The 19,446-nt window shown below is 49.3% G+C and overlaps 1 protein-coding gene across 4 annotated transcripts in view; it reads left to right on the forward strand.

Annotated features, from left to right (window-relative positions):
• LOC118236395 (seizure protein 6 homolog) overlaps positions 1-19,446 on the forward strand; it is a 207,165-nt gene that overhangs the window by 104,831 nt on the left and 82,888 nt on the right. For all 4 annotated transcript variants that reach the window (XR_004767027.1, XM_035434742.1, XM_035434741.1 and 1 more), the window contains exons 2-3: positions 5,762-6,571; positions 7,685-7,803. Coding sequence is in view for 3 of the 4 variants with exons in the window: in XM_035434742.1 (XP_035290633.1) it covers positions 5,762-6,571; positions 7,685-7,803 (929 nt within the window). In the remaining variant the exon portion in view is untranslated. The remainder of the gene's footprint in view (positions 1-5,761; positions 6,572-7,684; positions 7,804-19,446) is intronic.

Genomic DNA, 19,446 nt, shown 5'->3' on the forward strand with positions numbered 1-19,446 from the left:
TCAGGGATCAATATTTTATAGTATTTCTGTTCTTTGAAATCTAAGAAAGGAGGAGTGAGAATTCTAATGCATGCATATATTCGCTTCCACTTAAAATTAACCAGCGGGAAGGATTTGGAGTCTGCTGTCTTTGGAGGAATTTGTCCTTAATTCCTCTTTTCCCTGGATAAAGCTGCCATCCAATTTGTATTGAATATTTCATTACTGTCAACAGAATGGTCCTTGGGGAACAATGTCCCAGAAGTCAGTTTTAATTCACTGTGGCTCACTTTTCGCTAGATCAAACTACCACTTGGAGCCACATTCAAAATCTTTTGAATATTATCAGAGCATGGGATGAGGTTGGGGTATGTTATTCCTGGAAGCACACACTCTAAAAACTAATACAGTTAGAAACGAGAAAAATTAAGGAAATGAATTGCATGAAGCCTCTTGAGTTATGCCAACTTGTTGTAGGATTAAGCTCACTCACAGTATTATGCTACTGTATGAAGTACAAGTACAGCCAATTAAATTTTCCTCCACATTATGATCCACAAAACATTTTTTCAGTGCAATCCACTTAATATCTCCCTACAAGAACATAAGCATTTAAGTTGACTACACTCATTAAAATTGATTGTATTAAAATTTTCTTTTATCATTGAAAGCATTATTGAACTGAACCTATTTAGTAACTTATTTAACAGAGGGGCTGAACACTGGTGCAGTGAGTAGCACTGTTGCAAGAAGGTCCTTGGTCGAAACCCAGCCAGGGCCTTTCTGTGTGGATGGGGCATGAACTTTACAATTCAAAAAGTTTGGCTAAATTAAATCCTAAAGATTTATATTTTGATCTTGATTTACACATATATTATTTGCATTGGATACTAGCCCCCAGCATAATTTCTTAGAATGTATGAATTATACTCACTCATAGTCAGGATTGCTTTGTCTTGTGCTTTCGATTATAAATAAGAATCTTTCTGTACACTTATAGTATACAGTACATACCACAATATAAACTATACCATGCCCCTCCCCTTACTACCCGCCGCCCTCACACTAGTGGCTAAATCAGGTAATTATTCATATATGTATTAAAGGAAACACCAAAACTTGATAATTTGGAAAGCTTTACAAAAAAAAATCCAGTTGACCAAGTGGAAAAACTTGCAACATTGGTAGCCACATTCTAGGAAAGAGTTGGAGAATCAAAGAGCTGTGAAAGAAAGGAAAGCAGAGGAAACCATGAGCCTTGATGCCCTGTCAGTTTCCACGGAATAATGTGGGTGGACGTACTCCAGTTCAGGAAGGAAATGAAGTGGACCACATAGGCAGCAGCCTGCATCTTCTCTGCTGCCAGCCCTGCAGGCAGGAAAGCGGACAGATTACAAAACCCTGTTATGAAAATTAACTTCACATCAGATGATGCCTCCGCTGTTTCTTAGCGACTCTTAGCGACTCTCAAATTATAGTTCAGTAGAAAATTATTATACAAATGATATTCAATTCACAGACAAACCTCAGTGAAGCTGGTATATGATCTTATGATTATGAAACTCTATTCATTTTTCATGAGCTAACCTTTATTACTTTATTACTGTTTCTTTTTGAAGTCCTTGTGGGCAAAAAATCTTACGCAATGGATTTGATAAACTTCCACTTTTTTTGCAATGCGATAATATCCTCCTGCTGAATTTGGCAACATTAAGTGGTATGAAAACTTCCACAGTGTGCTTTTTAATAGACCGCTATGGAACGCAGGCCCTTTCATGGTTTATGATGGGTGAAATTACCCCAACTCACCCCTATTTCAGTGGCAATGCCACTTGGGTGCCATCCCCTCCTCTCCTCAAGTTTTAGCAAGTTTAACGATCTCACCTTTTCCATTGGCATCTCCCGGAGTATGTGACTGGCTCACTAATGCCACCACATTGAAAAGCTTGACAAGGCTCCATTTATAATCGTGGGCTTCAGAAATCTTTCAAACCTCTGCTGGCTTACTTTACGCCTTCAGGGTCACAATACCTATGAATTTAGAGAGAGCTCAGGGGACCTGGCGTGTGCCAGTGTGTCACGCAGCTATCAGTTCACTTTGAGATGGATGAGATAGAACTTGCTCTCAGTCATAGATTCTGTCGTGGATTATGGGCTTGTTTTTGACCTGACCTGATTTCTTCCGACTTTGGACCCGAATAGTTTCTGTTCTGTGGAATGTGGTTAACCTGGAGTTTAATTTGGAGCACTGCATCCCGGATTCCTCCTCGGGAGTCTTGCTTTTGTAATGGAAAGGCACGGACTAACAGGTCTTCCGGAGGCAGTTCCGTACACAAGGATGCAGCTCCAAAGATTTCTCCCCCTCCAAGCCCTGGGCAATGAAATCCCTCTTGACCAATATGTGCATCTCCCCCCACTCTGAAGCGAAATTAAAGGAGAAAAACAGACTGCTCTTTTCTGATAGTAGTACACACAATGAAATGACTCCAGGATTTGTTCTTCGTGAGCTGGAACATCCAGGCAAGTACAAGCGGCTTTGGAATTACTTGAAGTGTATTTTCTTCTCTTAGATGATGAATGCCCTGAAGCTGGCAAGTCTTCAGTAACTTCTCGAAACATCGAAACTATCCTTCATCGCACACAAAAATTGACTGTGCCAATCAAAAACAAAAACATACAAAAGAACTGACATTTAAAAAAATAAAATCTTCAAAAACTGAACTCAATAACGTGGTACACTATACATGCTGTTAATGTATACACGCTCATGCATTTTCATTCTCATTCTTTTTACTGCTTCATCCAGGCATTTCTGAATCTTTACAACGTTTGCAGTCCAGTGTTTTTATATGTGCATTTAAATAATCACTCTAAACCAGTGGTTCTCAAACTCTGTCCTGGGAGATGCCTGTGTGTGCTGATTTTTATTTTTTTTTCAACAGCAACTGCAATTCCAGAAGTTTAACAAGGTGTTAATTTTTTTATTAATTATACGTTTCATATTTGAGGGGTTATTTACCAACTAAAGCCACATTTTGTCAGAAATAGCTATGCATGACATGATGAATTAAAGTCCCACATTCACATTGTGTTACAGTATATTGCAAATTATTTGCAGATTATTTCATAAAGAGATGTGATTTTTTTTAACTGATCAGATTAAAGACTGAGGTGAATCAATAGGCTTCTCATTGGTGAAAGTGTGGACAACTGGCCACTGAAACTAACACCTGGAAGCTAGTGAACAATTCAAAGACAAAGCAAACGATAATGAACCAAACCTGCATTGTGTTAACAGGTTTAAGGGAAAAAAATGATGAAAGTTAAACACATGTTCAACAACTATAATTGAAGTGATTGGCTGTAACAAAAACCAGCATACCAGCATCACCGCTTGGTCCTGGGGGACCTGCTCTAGAGAACAATATCAGATGGCAGTATTGACAGACATAAATCTTGTGTCTGCTAAATGAGTTGGCGAAGGATACACTGGGACAATAACACAGTAATGGAAACGATTTGGCCTGGATTCAATCAACATTCGCCCTTCAGTTGGGAACAAACATTTAAATGCAAGTGCCTTTCCTTTACAAACACAGTTAGATGAGCTGAGCTACCCACTAAACTACTGTAGGTCTGTGAGAAAACAAGGTTGCACGCATACTGTTATGTAGTCACAACTTAAATGTTGATTGAGTGTGAACAGTCATCTATTTACTGAAGTTGGTTCGCTGAATTTGAAAGAATTTCAAATGTTACAATGTCAACACATTTTGTCACATAAAAAATTACCACTGAAAAGTAAATTGCGATCGTGAAGTTTGTGCAAGGACAAGCCCCAACCTCAGGCGTTCAACGAACTGTACCGTAGAAAAAGGCAGTCTCTGTTGTTTGAGCAGACAGTTAATGCAACAGTATGTGTTTATATTTGGGCTGCGGTTAGGGACGGAAATTAAAAATGTCCCTTTCCCCCAAAAGCTCAGCCTGCGCATGCTCCATCCCCCCCCCCCCCCCCCCCCCCCCCACCTCACCCCGGGTGTGTCTATCAGTTTTCCACCGCTGTTTGTTTTGGCAGCCCTATTGAGCCATGGAGCAGGGAACATTTCTCTGGGGTTACGCACGGTTTTTTAGATAAGGCCTTTTACCATATTTTTGAAGTGGTTTATCTCTACGAGACTTTTATATTGCTTTGTTTGATTTCTTTCCCCCTCAGCTTTTCATTTCAGCTGGATGGTCTGATGCATAGCAAGGGAGGGGAGAGGGGAGGAGGAGAGGGGAGGAGGGAGGAGGAGAGGGGAGAGGGAAGAGGGGAGAGGGGAGAGGGGAGGAGGGGAGGGGCGAACAGAGGGGACTAAGTCACTCTGTCCTTCACAGACAATCTGTCCACTGCGGAGCAAAAAAAACCAAAAAAAACAATTCACTTTCTGTCAATCGCGCATCACATGTTGGCGGAATGTCTCGCTTTATACGGCACAATGCAGTTTTTATTCTTTTGCCCCACGCTCTGATTACAGACCTCGTTTCTGACGAGGAGCGGTCGCACTGAAATATTTCCCAAAGTGCACTGGAGAAATAATTGCGTGTTTGCCGTTTGAGCGTTTTTTTCCGGATATTTCTCGAACAGTGATGGAGACGTACGCGCACACACGCCGCAGTGCCGGGCTGACAGGCTACAATAACAGCTAATGCTTTATTCGGTGTGTGGTTATGCCTTTCTGAATTGCTCGCTCTCGATTGTTTTTTAGGCCTCGATAATAGCGAGCTGCTGCCTCTCCTCCCTTTTTCTCGGCCGCTTTTGCGAGCCGTGAGGCTGACGCGTTAAACGGCAATTTGATTTTAATCCGAGCGAAAGTTATCGTTCCTGTATAAAATACACGCGGCTGCCCTGGAGACACCCCAGCCCTGTAGAGAGGGGTTGACTGTGTGTGTGTGTGTGTGTGTGTGTGTGTGTGTGGTGGGTGGGGTTCAGAAGTCTTGAGATCTCATCACCCGATTCTTGCAGGCTCCTCAGCTAGGGTTAACCAATTTTCCCTAACCAGTAAAAGAGAGTGTCGTGTTGATACAACGAGCTCCGTCGTTTTTGTAGCCGATTTTTGCGCGAGCTTGAGGACGGCTAATGGAGCCGAGATGAGGCGTTGTGATGAATCCGACTCTTCCCTCGGCAAACAGAGAGGGCTTCCCGAGGAGCTCCTGATCTTATCTCCGCTCAGGTGCAAGCGAGGATAATTATTTTCCTCGCCGCTCTTATTATATTTGATAATTAAGCGATTCTCGGGGCCGACTCTTCCCATTTTTATTAATAGGCGAGGGTAGGCGGGCGAGCATTCAAATGAGCAATTATCCGCAAGGTTATCGCTTCAGCCTGACGCGCCAAACGGCATTTTCAAAAAGGAGGCCACCCACAGAAATCCATCTACTGTGGTATTAGCGCTTTTTTACTGCTTCCCTTTGTTCCTTCGCCTAGGTGCTTAACCCTCTGTTTAAGCTGTCTCTGATCACAATGCGGCCCAGCTCGGCGCCACACGTAAATAGCTTCGATAGTGCCGCAACCCCCCATCGTCTCCACCCGGGTTTTGCGCAACAAAAAGAGGTTTTTCTTTCTATTCTGTGAGTTTTCGGAGCTTCTCTGTGGGGAAAAGACGTACTTTTTGCACAAGATGGCTTCTCGAGTGAAACGTTCCCCGTAGCCCTCGTGAGCAGTAGCCTCGAGTTATTTCTGTTAGGTCTCACAGCTCCAGCTGACCACTTTTGTTTGTGTGTGTTTTTTGTGGGTTGTTTCCAGGTCTTTATCCGGAGCAGAAGAGTGCGGTGGGAAAGAAGGAGTTTGCCTTTGAGTCGGCAGGAGGACCCGGCCCCTTTGCGACCACCCATGACACCGAAAGGGAGGTCCACCCGGGCACCACGGCCTCTCCGCCCAACTTTCCCCACCATCGCCCGCTCTTCAAGGGGTTCGTCCTCCGCGAGGGGTTGCTCACAAAAGACTTCAGGGGAGACCAGCAGTTCTTTGCAGAAGATGGGGCCTTGGCGGGTCACCCAACGACGCCCGCACCCGGCTCTCGCTTCTCCGAAGACGCCTCGACCCGGGTGGTGCCCCACGAGGATGCCCCCGCCTACTCCGACCTTGCCACCACCTCTGCCACCACGGCAGCCACCCTTGCCATGACCACCGCGGCTGCCGTTACCATGGAGCCGCCCGTCTCCATGGTGGTTGCCATGGCGGCTAAGGATCGCGGGAGGACCTCTGAGGTGGAGGTCGCGGTGACCACCGACTCCTTGACCACGCCCGTCATGCTGACCTCCGACCCCCCGCCGCGCAGAGACGGCCCCGCCCTTTCCGTGCCTGCGAGGGACGGGCCCCCCGTTCGGGACGCGGTCACCGTGGCGACCAGCCTCGCTCCTCCTCGGGCCCTGACGACTTCGACGGGGCAGGGCGAAGAGGAGCCGCGCGCGCCTGGGGCAGGACGCAACCCGGGCCGCGGCGGCGAGGTCACCACCGCGGCATCCTCCACCTCGTCCTCAGGGGACGTGGACGAGGAAACTACGACAACCACAATCATCACCACCACCATCATCACCACCATGCAGATGCCAGGTACGTTCAGCTGAGCTGTAGGCACAAATACAGCTACGGTACCGTACTGAATATAATATAGTGATTATATTCACACCCGCTTGAATCTCTGCAGAGCAGTACATGCACTCGGGTCTATAAATAGAAATAACATCTCTGTGAACATATTATGCCTGTTTGAATGTGCATCTAGAAAGTATGTGTGTCAGTATGTAAATGCAGTATTTACATTCTTTGAAGGTAAAATTGTCTTTAGGCAGTGTATACTTTAGACCCAGATGGAGCCCATTACAGATGGCACTTAGCGTTGAGTGACCTCTCTTTGTACCCCTCACTTCCAAACAGCTGAGGGGCTTAAAGTAATTGCTGCATCAGTATTCCTGCTTTTCTCTCTCTCAATCAAGTGCCCCTGAAATGTAGCCTGGAGTACCAGACAGCTGCCTGTGCTGTTCTGTCTCCTTATGTGAGTTTAAAAAAAATAGGGAAAAAAAGATTCTGGTGAGAATGATCCAGGCACTTGTCATGTCACAACTTAATTGACAGTTTACCCACAGGGCCTCTCTAAGGGCGAGATTGGGAAATTTCCCCAAGTTCTGAGAGCAGGAACTGCATACTGTGCTGGGCTGTGCTGAGGGGTGGGGGGGTGGGGAGGGTGGGGAGGGTGGGGTGTAGGCTGCCATGTCCTCATTGGAATGGCGGACACGTGCTCTGTCCGTGTCACATGGGAAGCAATCGTGACACGGACAGCGCGGAGAGGGGGCACTCGAGAGTGCGAGTCTGAGACGACGTGCGAGGTGGAGTTTTGAGAAGCGCTCCTCCTCAGGAACTGCTCCTCTCACAAACTGGGGGGGGGGGGGTGACTCGAACCGCAGACTGGCAGGACTTCAAAGCGACCGGAACTGATCCGGGGGCCAGCCTCGTCCCATGATCAGTCTGCTGGGACAGAGGCCCCCTCTGTTTGTCCTGAATAAAAACGGGGAAGCTGGAGTCTCACTGGGAGGTGGGGGGGAGAGTCTAGGGTGAAGGAGGGGACAAGGGCTGTGCTGAAATTAGACAAGGGGAGAAAGAGCGCCTTTTTATCTTGAGGGAAGTGACTTGATTGCACTTTTTTTTCTTTTTGTCTGTCTTTATCAGTTCCGTGCAACATGAACTACACCAGTCCGAATGGGTACATCGAGACTGCGTGGTACGACTCCAGCGCGGACTGCACCTTCACTGTGACCGTGTACCTGGGATATGGAGTGGAGGTCCAGGTATGTACGAGCCCCTGTTGTGGTCATCAGTAGCGGTGGGACATTTTCCAGTTTCCTTCTCATGACGACAAGCTGATTCGTCCTTGCAATTACTGGAGCACTTTTTTTGGGTGCCTTAGCAGACCTGCTTAAAGGTGTCATAGAGTATTTCCGGGTTTCCTTCACACAGAATCCTGGGGAAAAAAATACATGAATAAGCACCCAACAGTTATCTGTCTCCTTTCCAAAAATGATCAGGCTTTAGTAGCCTGATAGGCCACAGAAATTGTTTGATGATTTTTTTTTATTTAGGTATTGTGTGAGAAAAGACAAAGCTAAAAATAGACAAAGCTAGGGTTTTTATTTAGCTGCGTTTTTTAGTTATTGTACATTATCCAATAGGAAAAACTGTAACTATGGCCAGGAACTGTCATCCTCACCATTCCTATGGGGTGTGGACAATGCAGTGGTTAGCTGGAAAAAATAATTGCACATTACAGTGAAAAGTACAGTTCTTTAGTTAACTTTGATGAATGTTGCCCAATGAGATCGGTTAGCAGGTTTATGGAACCCTGGTTATCTCTCTATGAGGCGTGGTCATGGGAGACTGTAGTTGTAAAAAAAAAAAAAAAGAATCTGCGATCAAACGACCAATCACAAAAGTCAAAGCTGCTACTGACAGTGACCAACCAAAGGAGTGGAGACATCAGCCACCCTCTGTCCCATTCCCTGCCCCAAAAGTCCCCTGAAAAATCTCCTCGTGAGCGGGAGAAGAGCAAGTTTGCGCGTCACAGCTCTGTGCTCCAGAGACCGCGCTTGTTCACGCGAGACAGAAACGCTCCCGCGCACGAACGCTCCCCCCGCTCGCTGGCTTCACCGAACGCTCCCCCCGCTCGCTGGCTTCATGGCTCCACGCTCACGAATGCTCCCCCCGCTCGCTGGCTTCACCGAACGCTCCCCCCGCTCGCTGGCTTCACGGCTCCACGCTCACAGACACCGTTCGGTGCGCTCGCCTCCCAGCTCCACGCCTGTGTGATATTTATGGACCTGAATAAACGCCACAGTCCCACCCATAGTCATCATTAGCTGGGGTGACCCCCATCTTTCCCATTTCCCATAGGTACAGCGGGAGCAATTCCCCCGATGCGCTCATGCCGCAGGTACTGCATTACTGCAGTCAGATCTGAGCGTAGCCTCCAAAACTGAAGTCCAGTCCCTTTCCAGCTACAACGCCATACTGATACCTCCCCATGGCCTTTAACCACATCGCTCTGTTTAACATAGTGAGGCATGATAGCGCAAGTTTGGTGCAGAATTGCAATCAGCTTTTTATTTATTCCTGTGGGCCTATGAAAATAGACATACTCTGCTGAATCAGGGTATGTATACAAATTAGCTGCTGATTCATGGTAAAGTATTGCTGAATTGTTTTTGTTTTCCCCCCAAAAAAAAAAAATTGGGGACAAATAAAAGGTAAATCCATTCGGCACCTGGAGCAAAATACGAAATGAGTCTAGGATATAAAAAATGCAGCTATCCACCTGCCTGGTGTTGTTGGCGATTTATTAAATGATGTGCAATTTGTCTGCTTGTTTGTTTGTTTTTGTCTACTCCGCCTCTGTCTGCTGTAATCGATACACTCAAGATGAGCAAAACAGCAGAGCCAGGCGTTTTTGTTGGGGACAGATTCGTAACGATCCATTTAGAAGGACAGCGGTAGCGTACGGTAGGCCGGCGTCGGCAGGCGCTGTGGCTGTACGTGTGAATGGTCAGCCCCGTGGCCCCTGCCGGGTTGGGGGGGGGGGGGGGTGGCCTCTGATACGAATGCAAACGGGCCTCGTCCCCCCTTGGGCCCACCCCTCACGGTAGCGCGAATCCGCGCCTCAGTCAAACAGGGGGCTTATCTGCGCAAGGCGCGCCGTCTGCGTTATCTGCGGCCTGCAGACGCCATGTTTTAAGCACGTCGCTGATAAAACCGTACGCTGCTTTTCTTTTTTCGAGCGTTTCCGTGGAATAACATCAACGCCGTGCGATTTCCCTCCAGTCTGCTGCTAAAAAAAAGAAGAAAAAAAAGTTGCTGCCATTAGCAGAATGCATTGCGGACGATGACAGGGTCCGCGTAACCGATGTCTCCCTGTGACCTCAGGGCCCCTGCCGGCGTTTGTCTGGGCCTGCACCGATAGTTTTTTCCAGCCATTATGCACCTGCTGAACTGTGTGGACTGAAGTGATTTAAAGATTTACAGTCACCTTCGCTCGGGGCCCCCCCTTCATCCCCTTCTTGATGAACTGCTCCCCCCTGCATATTCATAATGTGCCCGGGAGCTGGCTGGGCGAATAATGCGTCGGGAGGAACGAGCTGTTTGCGCGAGGAGACGGTCGTCTCGAACGTCACAGCGAAGCTGCCCACCGGCCTCAGGGGAACCGTTTAAAACTCCACGGGCTACTCGATGGCTCCGCTTGGCTCTTGCCCGTGCTGCTAAATGCCAGGGAAAGCATGCAAATGTCTCATTTCTGTTCCTTTTTTCAATTATCCTGAGAGCCTGATGCGTAAAAAAAGCTCCTCCCGTAATTAAGTTATGGATTAGAGTTTCACTTCTCAAGTTTATTGGAGGCTTCCTGATTAAAGGAGTCTTTTAGCGGCTATCGACTGCGAGCTCACGGGTCAAGATAGATGTTTATTGTATAAATAATGCAGACATCCTGGGTTGCTTTTAAGATGGCTCTATGCTACGCTTCATCCACATTTTACACTTGGTTCACCATGGTTCAGAGGCTGCTAGGTTCAATTTCCGAATTAATTTCTTTCTCTACTCAATAAAGTAATAGAATCTCTGTGCCTGGCTAATTCCTTGTGACTGTCATTGGTCACTCAGGTTTTGTAGAATGGTTCAATCAAGCACTGAGTGCTTGTTGCCATGAAAGCAAGCAATCTCCGTGTCATCATCTCCCAGTCTCAGGGTACATATGCTCTCTCTCATAGTGATGAGTCAGCGCTCGGCTCTTGGCTCATGCCGAAACCCTTGGCAACCTATCAGCTGGGAATGCTTCATTCACCAATCACACGACCAAACTTGAGATCCTCGACTACAAGAGACGTTCCACGCCTTGTGCCTGTTTAAGACCAGGATTCAGATCCTTCACTTTCCCCAGAAAGTATAAGATTGGCATTAGCATTATCAGAGTGTGGGAATCATTTCAAAATATTCCCATAACACTACTATCTACCAGCCAATGGCGGGACAAGCAGAGTACTTCATTCCAACAGGGAAGGGGATGGCACCCTTACAGTTACTGTTGCACTCCCAGGCCTGACTGGTAGTAGTCCACCCCAGCACTTTCGCACGTCATCAGCACAGTGATAAAGCAGAGGAACTAGAGCTGCAGTAGGCCCCCTCTCAACAACCGGACTTCTGTCAAATACACACACCATGGTAAATTTAGGACTCCCGAAAGGTGAGCTATTTGCTTCATCTTTTCATTTTAACAGAACGACATCTGTAAGCATAGTGCTCTCCATTAGAAAACTATCTATCGGAGAGCAGGCTGCCCATCTGAGTTCCCATAGTGCAGGGGTCTCAAACTCCAGGTCCCAGAGGGCCGCACTCTCTGCTGGTTTTTGTGATTTTTCCTTTCAATCAGCAGCCAATCATGGCCTTGGGAACAAGGTGTGCAGACCCTTTAGCCAATCAATGACCTAAACTAAGCACTTAAGTGCAGGAACACATCAAAAACCAGCAGACCCAGCGAGCCCTCCGGGATTTGAGTTTCAGATCCCTGCCGTAGTGCGATGGAGAAACTGCGTTTCTCTCCCGTCGCCTTTCCGTGTTGATCAAGCTTAAGAAATGCGTAAGCGCCTGTGCGGCGTGCGGGGTAGAGATGGGTTGCCTCTTCAGATCTATATCTTATGAACATTTCTCGAGGGGGAGGGCACAGCAGGGTGCAAAACCCCCCAACCCCCCTCTCCCGTGTGCTTTTTGCGCTGACGGGCACAGCTGGGAGTGGGAGTCGTCTCACAGAGACCCCTTCATCTCTGCTTAAAACGGCACCTCGTCCAATTATGCACATTTCTACACGAGGGTCTCGGGTGAGAACATCAATTCCCCAAACATTTCCTTTTTTCCCCGGTGCGGCTCCCGAGAGAGATTGGGGGGTGTCTGGTGTTTCGGGCTGTGGGTGGCGGGTGCCAGTCTAGGAGACGTGCCACTCTGTGATGATGGATGTCACCTGTCTGTTTTTGCTCTCACCGAGAGCTGCCTACCAGAAATCCTTGTTTGCGTGTGTGTCTGTGGGTGTATGTATTTGTATGTGTGTCTGTGGGTGTATGTATTTCTGTGTGTCTGTGGGTGTATGTATTTTTGTGTGTCTGTGGGCGTATGCATTTTTGTGTGTCTGTGGGTGTACGCATTTGTATGTGTGTCTGTGGGTGTATGTATCTTTGTGTGTCTGTGAGTGTATCTATTTTTGTGTGTCTGTGGGTGTACGCATTTCTATGTGTGTCTGTGGGTGTATGTACTTTTGTGTGTCTGTGGGCGTATGTATTTCTATGTGTGTCTGTGGGTGTATGTACTTTTGTGTGTCTGTGGGCGTATGCATTTTTGTGTGTCTGTGGGCGTATGCATTTTTGTGTGTCTGTGGGCGTATGCGTTTCTGTGCGTGCTTACTATTTCCCTTTGTGATTTTAAGCGGTTGTGGATGAATTCGGTTGAATGGCTATTTTTGCGCCCGTCTGTGCAGCGGTGTTCCAGCTCTGGAGGCGTCCTCTTTGCGAAACCTCCGGCAGCCCCTCGCCTCCTGCATCCCGGTGCGTTTCCTCGCGGCCATCTGCGGAGCCAGCCCCTCTGCCCTCGGAACCCACCCGTGCCCAAAAAGTGCCCGCGAGGCTTATGAGAAGGCCAGCCTGCGGTGCACAGCGTTTCGGGCGGGACTCTGAGAGAAAGTGGGGCCCCTCGGGGGGAGCCACGGGGGTCAGCTCCATTTCAATTCCATCGAACTGAGGAAATAAATAGAAATTCCGTTCATTAATTGAAAAGCAGCCCGCGATTCTCCAGCATCTCTCAGTTAATGAGTTGAATTTCAGTTCATTTCCTGAGCCGAAATGGAGTTGACCCTGAACCCTGCACGATGCCCTAGAATAGTGCACGGAGAAGATGCGCTTAGTAAGACCAGTTGACCCCTGTCCACCCCAGCCATCCAGCAGTCCTGGTTCTGGTCTGCTTCCAGGGGATCTGTGGACAGAGCCGGTAAGCCACACGTCTGCAGTTTCCTCTGTTACCTTTGATGCTAAAAAGTAAGGACCCATCCATCAGACCCAAGCTCATTCAAGCAGATAGAAGCAATGCGGAGTCTAGTGTTTATCGGGGGAAAAATCTCAGCCAGACTCGGACTGTTAGACCTGAGAGTTATCTCAATCTGCGGATTTAATAGCGTGACATCATGAGGTACAGCTCTGGGGGGGGGGGTGGGTAGCGCTATGAAAGGCAACGATGCTGAGCTTTTTGTGAGCCCATCATCTTTAGACTGGACTCCCTCCGGTCTGAGTCCTGTAGCTGTGTTCAGAGTGTTGAATGGCAGCCTACCTGAATAGGGTTCAGTGCTTTACTCTGATCAGCTCCGGTGCAGCACAGTGCAGAGAAGGTTGTGTTGAAAGCAGGGCGGGGGCGGGCGGCTGGGGGCGGGGGGAGGGGGGACTAGTGCACTCACGGACAGTGCTGGTGAGGGGGTGGGCTGCCCTGCCTGCCATCTTACATACATTTACAAAGGTGCACCACACTCAGAAGTAAAAAAAAAAAAAATTTTTTTTTAAATTTCTTTCCTTTATTTTTAGCATCTATCAAATCATTATAATAATCATTATTATTATTTTTGGGTAAAAAGTAGAATAATAAACTTGTCTGGAATTTTCAAAAGTGTTTTGACAATCACGCAGGATTGCATTTCTGGCAGAGAGCTGTCCTAAAATTAATGGCTTCTACATTTTCCTGACATTTACAGTCTACAGAAGTAGCAACAAATTCACTACAAATGTGCTCTACACTGCCCGGGTCCTGCCCAGCCTCTCTCTGGAAGTGCTGCAGGGTCACTCCTAGTGAGGTGCCTAAGAATGTGCCTGCTATTTCCGGAATATTCCGTCGGGTCTTTGGCATGTGCTGAGGGGGGACGGTCGGCTCTCACACGTGCACAGCTTTCAGTCAGCCTGCAGATGTGCCACCGCCCTGCTGCTGGCTTCGCTAATTTGAGAGTATAATTCCGCTGTCTGAGAGCGTAATTTCTGTGAAGAGGCAGAACCAGGGCGCCCTGCTTAGTTAAGGGTCTGAGTGGGGGGGGGGGGGTGTTCCATTATGCTTCTTTTTTGTCAAGCTGACCCGTGTCTGCTCAGCTGTCTGGTGTTTCCGGTTCTGGCCTACTTACAGGCAAGCTGTCAGCAGAGCCAGCAAGATGCTTCACTGCATTTTGCTCCTGTCGGCTTCTGTCGAAAAGGAAAACTGAGACGATAGACGCAAGACACAAAAAAGGAAGAGCAGGAAGGAGGGTGGCGCTATTACTGTTCACAGTAAACAGGCAGGAGTAAATGGAAATAATTTGTCCTGTCCCAGGCTAGTATGGGTAAAACAAACTTTTAGATGGGCAGCAAACTCACTTGGCATTTTCTGTCATTAAATATCATTAAATACCTATCATTTAATATATTTCACAACTAGCTATGTGGAAAATGAAAGCATGTTAGGACTATTTTAACTCTCTGGAATTAGCATCCCACCCGAGGGTGTTTGCGAAGTGTGTCTGATCCTCCATCATTCAAGCAAATAGAAGGTTTTTGACTAGAGTTTAGTATATTTTGGAAAGACCTCAGCCATAGACTGCAGACATGACATTTTTCTGGATATCTACTTCTGGACAGTTTTTTGGGAAGTTATTGCATTCTCCCCCCTTGTGTGGGGGGAGGGGCTCCACGACCAGATCACCCTGTCATCTGCTAGAGCCAGTGGGATTCGCAGAACCTGGAGAGATCTCCTCAGTGACCCCGACTGAACAGTAGTCTGTGGGACAAGGGAGAGGTGTTCCGCACAAAACACTCTGCTAACAGCCAAGGTCAGCGCAGAGGAACTGACCGTGGGTCATCGCTGAATTAGCTGTGGATGACCTAGACCACGGTGCAGTTCGGGGGGAGCTGCAGGTGCATCATCGGCTGCGTCTGGCAGCGCGGCCGGCGGGGCCCGGGCACAGAGCACCTGCTGGCGCCCCTGCAGCGCAGACGCCGGTCTCCGCGGTGACAGCAGAGGTGGAAGAGCGCTGCTTTATCTGCTTGTTCTTCGCGACGCGATTCGTTTCGCGATCTCGTCCGTGTCCTCTTGTTTAAAAGCGCGAGCGTGGAGTCGGCCCAATCGGTATTTCTGCAGACCGCCGGTGGTGTGGGGGGTGGGGGGGGTGTGGGGGGGGCTCGGAGATAAAAGGGAAAATGGGTGTTTAGCACGGAGACAGTTGTGCAGGTGGAACGGAGCTGTTGTGCTTTTTTTTTTTTTACCGTGGGGGTATTGGGCTGTCCTGTAGCAGCACGCTGCTGAGGCGGTAATGGTGGTGCTATATGCAGTTTTGTGAAGAAGATGAAGGCTGGCTGAGCTCGTTAGGCTCTTTCTCTGCCCACGCCGTCGTTCCTCCTCGGGGGGGCGTCCGATCGATGCCGCGCCGCGGAGACGGCTTGCGATCGCGCACGGCAGAGAGAGAGTTGGGCGTGACCCCGCAACGTCCGGCCCCGCTGCGCGCCTTGTCCCGGGGGGCCTCGCGCATCATCCACCGGGTTTATTGGCTCTGAACCTAGACCTGACGGTGCTTCTCACAGCCTGCGCTCGCCCCCCCCCCCCCACCCCCCCGCAGAGACGAAGACTCGGGTCGAAGGAGCACGGCGTCTGTCCGCTGAGTATTGTTTCACGGGGGGGGGTCACCTGAATTATTCAGGGCTCATAAAGTGTGTACTCTCCGCGGGGAGGACGGCTCCACCCCGCCCCCCCCCCCACGCTGACCCCGCGCGGGGCTGTGACCACGCGGCCGCTGAAGCGTAGCGCCGTGTAGCCGCGGCAATGCGCTCCCACGGGTTCCGGCTCGGAAGAGCGCCGTTAAAAAACCGCAGATCCTGGTTATCGCGTTCCTCCTCCTCCTCCTCCTCCTCCTCCTCGCGTCGCCCTCGTTCCTCTCGCCCTTCCCGGGGTCTTGGCGGTTGGAGGCCACCCCCCTCGTCTCGCGGGCGGGACGTTCCCCCTGGGGGGGGGGCCTGAATGTGGGCTGCGGCTCAGGAAGTGGAACGCTGAATGTGCCCCACGAGAGGCAGTTACCTTCCTCTGCAGCCGGAATCAATGGAGGACACTCGCAACTCACCCCTTCCCTGTTTCATCACACTGGAGGGACTCAAGTAAAATCAACACAGAGTCCGGTTTCCTGTCACACAGTTCCCTCTGTAAGTAACTCAAGCCTGCTGTTTAAGCTGTTTGTGTTCGCGGCTCCCCTGAGTGGCCTTCTCGTTCCAGGGCTGTGTTCCTTCTCGCACCGTTAAAACCACTGCCACTTAATGGCTGCTCAATCAATAACTTTTTTTTGTTTGAAAACCGCAGACTCACTTCCTCCCAATTATAATCCATAGCTGCTTGATTCTGGGAGTGATTCCTGGCACTGCAAGCCTTATTTAAATGAGCTGTCCTGTACCTACTCTTACAGAAACTCGCTGGCCCACTGCACAGCCCTGCCACACACGCACACACGCACACACACAAACACACGCGCACACACACACACACACAAACAAACGCACACACACACACACACACACACACACACAAACACACATACACACGCGCGCGCACAAACACGCACACACACACAAACACACGTACACACACACACCCACACATACACACACAAGCGCACACACACACACACAAGCACACGTACACACGCACGCACACAAACACACACACACCCACACACGCACACACACGCCTCACTCCCCACTGGAAACGAAACCGCTTTCCCAGCGTTCTGAAATAAAGCCAGAAGGAGGAGTGGGTACGGTTTAGAGACTCCGAGGCGAGTTGTGCGAACTTCGTCGGCTTATCCGGTCGGCGAAAGATTTGCACAGAGCAGAGCCGCCGATGACAAAAAAGAGCAGCGGGATTAGGCCCGGGGATCCAGCCGGGCTCAGGTCCGCAGGCCGCCGTGCCGCGCTGGCTGCTTGGAACCCTCCGTTTCGCAGGGCCGGCTCCGGATCAGTCTCAGAGACTGCGACATGAGCATAAAAACTCAAGACTTAACGTTAACAAGACGTCTGCAGTTCCTCTGCAGTTTTGTTTCTGTTATCCACCGAGACACTGAGACGTATCGCTGCTGTGCTGGTGGCAGGGAGGGATGAAGCAGCAGCAGCAGCAGCAGAGAGAGCTACTTCTCTTCTTTTTCAGGCTGCCGTAGCACGTACACACAGTGGCCCGACGCCTGGAGAGCTTTCAGGACCTTGGACAGCGGCTGCCCGGCCGAAAGGCAGACACAGCTGCGGTCGATTATTGCTGTAATTAGACTAGGCTTTGTTGCTGTCATTGTCAGTTTTACAGGCAAAACTGGATGAGATGTGCAAACAGTTCACTGTTTAGCCGTTTTTCTTGTTCAAGGCAATAATGATCCTCAGGTAAGTGCACCGCTGTTTTTGCAAATTCTCCATTTGTTTGGCATCGGTGTCTTATTTAATCACCACCTGGCATGGCGCTAACACCTATGTCACAACAATATCATACTGGCCTGCAATTTTTTTTTTAGTCTTTTTTTTAGTTTTTAGTTTTTTTGTCTAATTATCCTTTGTGCCATATTTAATAATAAGCAAGTTTTCTAGTTAAGACAGACAGAGAAACTTTTATTGCCTGACGGTGCGTAGCCCCTGACCAAACGAGCACTGGGAATTCTGCTGACTCATCTGTTTTTAACTGCCAGGAAGTGTTTTCATTTTTCTTGATCAGAAACGAGTTGTTTTGCCATCTAACTAATGAACTGCATCCATAAGACATAATAAGACACATTTGGCAAATTCAGCAGACTTTTTTGCTAACCGTCCACAACTAGACTTCCTAAAAGAGGAAAATATTGCAAGTGTGCTTATTTCATTAGCTGATGTGGTAAGATCAAGAGTAAAGGGAGGGCAGCGTCTGAGTTAACACCGGCACTGACCCGAGGAACGTAAAGAGAAGCAGGTTCGCGGGGTAAATGTACAGCCTTCATCTTCTGTTACAGCAAATGGGTTCTGTGATCCATTTGAATAACCTCGACAGGACCGCGAAGTCCCCGTCCAATAGACCTTCATTAATTCCTTTTTTTTTCTTATAGCACAATAAAAAAAGGCTGCATTTCAGTGCAACAAGTGAGCCCGGTCTCTCTGCAGCACTCTGTTGGAATGGATTAAAAAACATTGGGCTGGGGGGGGGGGAGGGGGAGAGGGAGGGGGAGCAGAGTTTGGGAGGGGTGATTGACGCCCCGATGTTTCACTTCGGACAGCGCCAGCGTCTCTCTCCCTGATGAGAACGGCCCCCGCGGGCGAGCGAGGAGGAGGAGGAGGAGGAGGAGGAGGAGGAGGCGAACGGGGCTGGGTGGGGGGGGGGAGGCGTGGCGCTGTGCAGTCTCCTTTGACTAATTGAGTTTGTTTTGGCAGCGTCGTCCCGCGGTGGCGTGATCGCAGCTGCTCGGCTTCTCGCCGGTGACAGGGCGGCTTTGTGTTCGCCGCGGCTGACGCCGTGCGCCGCGGTGGCTGCTGGGGCGGGTCTTACTGCGTTGTCTCTGTTTTGTTTTCGACGCCTTGCGCTCGGCAGATTCGTTGGTACTGCCGCCGGGGTGAGGTGCATTATGTTACTTTCGTGGATCCGCCCACGTGCGCACACGCACCCCCACTCTCCTGCACAACCCCGAACTCCGGGTTCACAATGGTCGTTCGTGCAGATCTTAGAGTATCTCTGTAATTAGGTTTGCCTTCTTCGCAGGTGTGTATGGTTACTTGTGTGTGTGTGTGTATGTGTGTGTGTGTGTGTGTGTGTGTGTGTGTGCGTGCGCGTGCGTGTGTGTATACAGTCTTTGCGGAAAGGAAGAATAGGATAGAGATGAGCTTGGTGAGCGGAATGTCCCGAGCATATTTCAGTTAAAGGTGAATGATGACAATGCATGTGGCAGCGATAGCATTTAGCCCTGTGTGCCATGCCAGCTCCCAGTCCTAGGCCAGACCGCTCATTGGCCTTTTACCCCCCTGATCTCTCTGCTCGGACAGGGGGAGTGGCCTGATAGAGCCAATGGCAGGGAACAGGCATGGTGGGCAGGGTTCCCGTGATCGTCAGGAGGGGGGCCCCTCTGGACGCCGCTTGCTGCTGTCACAGATAAATATGTAGCCTATCTGAGTACATGCCATCGCAATCTCGCCAGTTCACATTTTCTACCCTCTCCCCCTGCTCCTGCGTCCCTTTCAAAATACAATCATTGTCTTCGCATTTTGTGCTTTTCGCGTTCAGGAAAGCAATTGCTCCCGTTCCCCCACAATAAGAGAGGCTGTGTGACTGTGCAAGGTTATCGGCCAATCGACCGGTCGCCTAATCAGAGAGAACGATGCTATTTGACCAAGTATTAGGCACTGTAGATCTCTGTGGCCAAT

The sequence above is a fragment of the Anguilla anguilla genome, chromosome 9, assembly GCF_013347855.1.
Source record: "Anguilla anguilla isolate fAngAng1 chromosome 9, fAngAng1.pri, whole genome shotgun sequence".
Classification (NCBI taxonomy): Eukaryota; Metazoa; Chordata; class Actinopteri; order Anguilliformes; family Anguillidae; genus Anguilla; species Anguilla anguilla.